Source organism: Dermochelys coriacea, chromosome 17, assembly GCF_009764565.3.
Source record: "Dermochelys coriacea isolate rDerCor1 chromosome 17, rDerCor1.pri.v4, whole genome shotgun sequence".
Lineage (NCBI taxonomy): Eukaryota > Metazoa > Chordata > Testudines > Dermochelyidae > Dermochelys > Dermochelys coriacea.
The window spans coordinates 5,757,589-5,764,304 of NC_050084.1; the positions used below are offsets into that span (position 1 = coordinate 5,757,589).

The 6,716-nt window shown below is 36.6% G+C and overlaps 1 protein-coding gene across 1 annotated transcript in view; it reads left to right on the forward strand.

Moving 5' to 3' along the window:
• The window catches only part of MED13 (mediator complex subunit 13), an 80,489-nt gene extending 74,670 nt beyond the window's left edge, over positions 1 to 5,819 (forward strand). Inside the window, exons 29-30 of the mRNA XM_038375559.2 lie at positions 790 to 890; positions 1,669 to 5,819. Of these exons, the coding sequence (XP_038231487.1) occupies positions 790 to 890; positions 1,669 to 1,801 (234 nt within the window). The 3' untranslated portion in view covers positions 1,802 to 5,819. The remainder of the gene's footprint in view (positions 1 to 789; positions 891 to 1,668) is intronic.
• Positions 5,820 to 6,716: the final 897 nt, after the last annotated feature.

The window sequence follows — 6,716 nt, forward strand, 5'->3', positions numbered from 1 at the left end:
AAACAAAGATGAATAAAAGTAGCTCTCCGCCATGCCACGTGTTCAGCAAAAGTTCCATTATATGGATGCTGATGCTGCTGTTTTCTTTTTTCAGACATTGTGTGGTATGCTAATAAAAAACAGTTGGCTTAGGAAGGCTACTAATAGGCTAGTATGACTTTTGGTTTAAGACTCTAATATGCAAAACTTTTGTACTTGTACCAAAATATGATATAATGAGAACTCTGAAGGTTACAATATTTTGTGGCTTTTTTTACACCTCCTCATTTGTGAAGTTTTCTATTGTAAATTGCACTACTTCTTTCAGTTTGCTAGGATTTACAGAGGTATCAGTATTTTATGGCAGCAATAGCAATGCAAAATCTTGGTAAGATGTCATTTAGAAATCCTGGGCCAAATACTTCCTTGGGGTAAGTGGATAAACTTAGTGGAGTTAAATCCACTTCAGTCCCTTTTTTTTGTTTGTTTGTTTTAAATGGTGATCTTGGCCACATATCTCCCAACCCAATGAAATGGGGTATGTGAAGGGATTCTTTACATCCTATCTTAAGATACTTATATAATTTTATCATAATGCATTAATCAAAAAATAAAACATGATATCAGAATATATATAGGTTCTTCTGATTCCTGTTCTAGCTGAATGCATAAAATTAAAGCACTGTTTTGCTTTGTGTCAGATGTTACAAAGTAATTCCAAAGAAGGTGTAGATATATTGTAAAGGAACAGGGATGTCTAAATTGTAACTAATGCAAGGGTGTCTGATAACGTGCCTGTTCTCTTTTTAGGCCTCTTTGCACCTCCATGTGCCTTCAGTGCAATCAGACGAGCTACTCCACAGTAAACACTCCCACCCACTTGACTCTAATCAAACTTCTGATGTTCTCAGGTATTGATGCTTTATTAGTTAAAAATGAAACAGAATATTTTTAATAATACAACTGCATAACCACATTCTATTGCAGCATATCAACTTGGCTCTTTTGCTGTTTGTTCATTATTAATTGAATGCTTAGTGCTTCGTGAAGGACAACACAAATCAGACACTGCTTTGAGTGGCTAAAACATGCATTTAGTCATGGAATTAGTGCTTTTTTTTTTTTTTTTTTTTTAAAAAATAGCATCACTTTAGCATATTGTAAGTAGGCTGATTAGAAGTAGTGAGATTTTAATGGAAAGAGGCTGAATGTTGGATGCAACAAAAGGGGAAGGGAGTTCCAAGGGTAAGGGTCCCAGGGGAAGAATATCCATTGATGAATGGAAGAGATACACCAAGGAAGCAGTTAGGCAAGAGACTTGGAGGTGCTGTGGGAGTAGGAAGAGCTCAGAGCAGAGATGAGCAGGCATGTAATCATATTAGACGTAAGACGTCGATAGAAGTTAACTAGTTTTTGTTGGATTTTTTTTAAACCTAATGACATGAACATCTGGGTAGCATGATTGTTTGCCACGCGGACAAAAAACGTTTTGCCTAGCCTTGTTGACCTGTTTCGAGAAAAGTGACTCTGAAGGCTAGCTGTTTCATAAACCTGGCTAGTTTAACTCTAACAGCATAAATGTTTAGCGGTTGGAGAAGTTGGTTTGTTGAGATTGTGTGTAGAACACTGTCTGAAAATTATGGTAATGGAAAATGTATAGCTTGATGGAAGTCTTTTTTTGTTTTACAGGTTTGTTTTGGAACAGTACAATGCACTCTCCTGGCTAACCTGTGATCCCGCAACCCAGGACAGACGGTCATGTCTCCCAGTTCATTTTGTGGTGCTGAATCAGTTGTATAACTTTATCATGAATATGCTGTGATCTTCATCTGAACTTTGCAAGAAGAAAACAAGGAAAAGGGATATTTCACTGCAGGACTAAGTTTTATAATTCTTCTCAGTTCAAGTTATTTGTGATGGGGTATAATTCTTGTTACTTCCAACAAATATTGTTTTGACTTCTGAGGGGCACATAATCCTGCTGTCTTGTTTCATTGACTCTACAGGACTCTTTTTAGAATGATGATTGATCAGTCAAAATGTATTATAACATTTTAGTGGCAAAACTAACCCTTTTTTCCCAGTCACAGTATTTGTGAAAAGTAATGAGCCATAGTACCCAGTCATGTTTAATGAATATTAAAAGCATGGAGACGAGAAGAGACGTGAGGAACAATAGGTTTCAACCTATGGCTTCAGAACATCAAGATGTTCTTGTATCAGATTATAGTACCTAGTATTCAGAAAATGCCTGCATCTCTTATTTATTGTAAGTTTTTAAATGTATAAATTGTCTTATATTTCTTAACCTCTTTTATAAAAATTTTCCTAGAAGGTTTATACTGCCTTCTTGCTTTAAAGCAATTGGTCTAAAATATATGTAATCGTCTTAATTAAAAGTTGCAGTAGGTTGCTTTTAGAGTATTATTTTTTTGTAAGGGGGTGGGTGGGGACAGTAAATTTGTATTGTCTTGATGTACAGTTTAATGGGGATAGCGGGGTTAATGTCCATACCATTGTGTGTGGGGGATTTACAGCTAAGCTGTAGTTGCAGAGTACATGTACAGTAATGAAGTTCACTGTGTTTATATAAATTGAAAAGGTACCGGGTCTTACAACATTTTATATCACACCTTTACAGAGTAACATAATGGCAATATATAAGTGATATTGTAGGTGGTTTAACTTGTAATGAGAATAAAATGAATAAACTCTTCAATTTAATTTTGTGTTATGGCTCAGGGCTGTGGCCAATTTTTCAGACCTTTTCCATTTACTGTGGAAAGATTTATTACTACAAGAATCTCTGCTACCCAGTGTAGGTAACCAGGAATTTTTGGCATAGTGGGAATTGCATCACGTTCTGTAAGATTTATGTTAATCACAAATCAGATGGAACATGTAGGTATAGAAAAACATAAGATGAAATTGCCCCAAAGTCTCCTGTAGGCTGAAATTTCGCCCAGCTCTAGCCATTTTACAAATGCAAAAACAGTCAATCTTGACTTTAAGATTGGTGTGTGTTTGACTAAAATGTGGTGTATATAGATTTTCAGTGAATTCTGGTATTCAGATTTTATTCCACTAGTGAAAGAAGCATTTTCCTTTTCCTTTTTGATCTATTTTTGGCACTGTGGTGAGGGTCCCAGGCTCCAGTGTATGGACTTCCCCTCCAGATTCCAGCCAAGGCATGTGCCAACGAGGCTCAAGCCTCCCTAAGGAAAACACTCAGGAGTCATGGGACTTTCATATGCCTTTTCCTCTACAATCACCATTTTCCCCCTCACCTAACCCTTCCTTGACTTGCACACGCCAAATCTGTAATGCTCTAAAATGGCCCCTACGGGTGCTCGTGAGCAATTCCTTCCTTTGTTCCTCACCCCTGACTGCCGGACAGAAAACTTACTCCTGCAGTGCCCGTGTCAATCTGATGTGAGAACCCACGTTAGCCTAGCACCTGGGTCTCACTGGACAACTTGAACTATCCATCCTGCCCATAAAGTCTTTAAGGAGCCAGTTTTAAAATCCCTTTGTGCACCCACTGTTAATCCTCTACAAGGACAAAAAAATCACTTGTATTTGCAAAACTAAATTTGGTATCTTACTGAAAATCATGTTTTGTAACTACAAAATATTTGCCTGAAATATCACTTCATGTGAACAAACATAACCTCTTTGCTAATATTCTATATATACAATATTAGCAGTCTTATTTTGTATAAAGAAAATGTACAATTGGTGACAGATTTTTTTCAATCATTTCTTCAAAATAACAGTACTGCAATCAGATGTCAGCCTATTTTGATATTAAAGTTAAAAAAAATTGGGTCTCTGCATTAATTTTTCTTGATTATGCTAAAACACACCCATATTGACTTGCATATTTTGTTCAATAGCAGCTTTTTCTTTTCAATGTGGCTGAGATTTTTCTGAGGGAAAAGAGGCTCCTAAGCTTGGAATTTTCAAAGCTTACATCCAATATTTTTAGCTCAGTGTTGCCAGATGGCTGATTTCAAAACCTATCTTAATGTTAACACACCTCTTTTTAGCTTGGAACTTGTTGGAAGTGGGCTGTTTAAAATCTGACAGTGACTTGTATTCATAAGTGAGCCAGCTGCCTGAATGCTGAGGTCCAGTTCAGACTATATGAGTTAAATGAATGTACTCTGAAATTCCCCAACTGTAGGGACAACTGCCGGTAAAAGCTTTTTCAAATGCAGTCAGAAATATAAACTGATAAATTAACCACTAGAAAATATCAGAAGCCCCCTTTTGAAGTGTTTTTTAGAAATCATTTGTACTGGGAGACTCTCTCTTCCCAGTGGCATCCATTGCCAGCAATGTACATATCAAAACTGCCGGCACCAAGGAGCTAACTATCCTATTTGGCTTACTTCTAAATAAGTTACTTTCACCTTTTTATGAATCAAATTTCTTTGTAATGATTAACCCTTCCTCTCTTAAAGTAGACATGACTAATTACTGACAACAATAGTATTGTCACAGCCAGTTAACAGTAGAGTTGATCAGAAGGTGCAAGCTTTATAGCAGAGTTTATACAGATCATTGACAGTTCGAGCAGCAACTTCTCAAAATGCTTGTTCCTAGTGTTGGTCTGTGAAGCTCTATGTTTAGTAGTAGTTTGTAGAAGTTCACCTATTCTTAAGTATTTTGGATTTCAAATGGTATCCACATATGGTATCCTGCCAGCTAGTCAAAAAAAATCTAGCCATACTCTCTTTATGCAAGCCATTCACTCATCTGGACTTAACACTGTATGAATTAGATTCTTGTACACATTATTGTTTGGCCGGTGGGCCACCAAGTGTACTTGCAAATAATCCGTAAATTTTTAAGTAGTTGTAATTTTTAAAGCTTTCTAACATTTTCTTATATGGCTAAAATTAAAGTTATCACTAAAATCCTCAGCTATATTCTTGCTCAGCTGTCAGTATGGCACAGATGACTCTATTACTATATTCTTTTCATTTTCATATTTACCTTCTATGGTGACTTTTAACTTCATGTGTTGCTACAAAGATTTGAAGATGTCTTTAATCAAGCACTATTTGTTGTTACTGCACTGTCAAAATGTTATGTTGCATTATTTAAAACATTCAAATTTAATAGATGGAAAGGTTTTTTTAAATGCTATTGCACCGTATAATTTGCTGCGCAACAGTCTATGGCATAGCATATCAGTCTGTTAATATTATCCATGTAATGTTACATGAAACAATGTTTTGGTCTGGGTTTCCTCTGAGAACTCAGTTTCTCAGTTTACGTGAAATTGTATGATAAACTATCTTGACACAAATTCTGAGGTGGAAAAATTAATTTTTTCATCTTAATTGAAGGAATCAGAACTATGTCTTATATTTAGAAAACCTTATTTGTGGGTGTACTCTTTATTTTCAATGGAGTGAAACTTCATTTACAGTAAAAACTGGATTTGGGACCTACAATAATCCTCAGGGTCACTCTTTCAGGAAGTTTTAATATAGCTTTAGGTTTTCCAAATAAACTGGATTTGAGGACCTTGAAAAGCTATTGGGTTTAAATTGCAAATTGTGGCATCGTTACTGGACATGTCAGTTTCATAAATCTTCTCAAAACACCTGGGTCACTTTAAGGGAGTTTTTAAGGTCTTACTCAGCAGACACCTTTAATGGTCCAAGTCTTCTTATTTAATACGACATAAAATCAAATAAGGAACAAACACTATTGCTGCCGAATGCCATAAACACTGAGTTGTACAAATTGTGATTGAGGAAATGAAAAAGTTTATACTTTTAAAAAAAAAAAAATTCAAATGGAATAAATTATTCATGAAGCCTTGATTGTGGCGTCTCTTTATTTCCAATACTCAACTCTCTCTATACAACAGAAAAGAGCTGTGGCTTATTATGTGGGTTGATGACCAAAATAAAGGTCCTTTAAAGATATAGCATGGACAGATTATATAGTAGAACCACAGCGTTAGGAAGATCAGCATTACCAACTGATCGGTCAACCACACCCCTCATTTGGACCTGGAAGTATGCAGTGTGGCAGCAGCAGAGGCCAAAAAACCAAACCAGCCCAGCGTAGTACTGTGTTAAATGTAAACTACTAGAAAAATAAAGGCACAAATTAAAAAAAATTGCCAAGGCAAGGAAACTGTTTCTAGGTTTCAGAGTAGCAGCCCTGTTAGTCTGTATTCGCAAAAAGAAAAGGAGGACTTGTGGCACCTTAGAGACTAACAAATTTATTAGAGCATAAGCTTTCGTGAGCTACAGCTCACTTCATCGGATGCATTTGGTGGAAAATACAGGGGGGAGATTGATATACACACACCTTACAGTGTGTATGATAAACCCATTGTTTCACGTTCTCTGTGTGTGTATATAAATCTCTCCTCTGTATTTTCCACCAAATGCATCCGATGTAGCTCACGAAAGCTTATGCTCAAATCAATGTGTTAGTCTCTAAGGTGCCCCACGTCCTCCTTTTCTTTTTGTTTCTAGGTTTGTTTCGTTTAAAGTAAGACGGTTAAAAGCAGCATTTTTCTTCTGCAGCGTGCCCGTTCAAGGCGGTGTAAGTCAGGGTTCAGCTGTAAAGGGTTGAAAGGACGCCCCTACGTTGCACCAGCCACGGCCAAACGGCTTGTAACGCTGCGGTTCTGCCCCCACGCTGCACTTACAAAACATTTTTTCTTTAGCTTTTTTTTTTTTTTTTTTTTGGGGGGGGTGTTAATA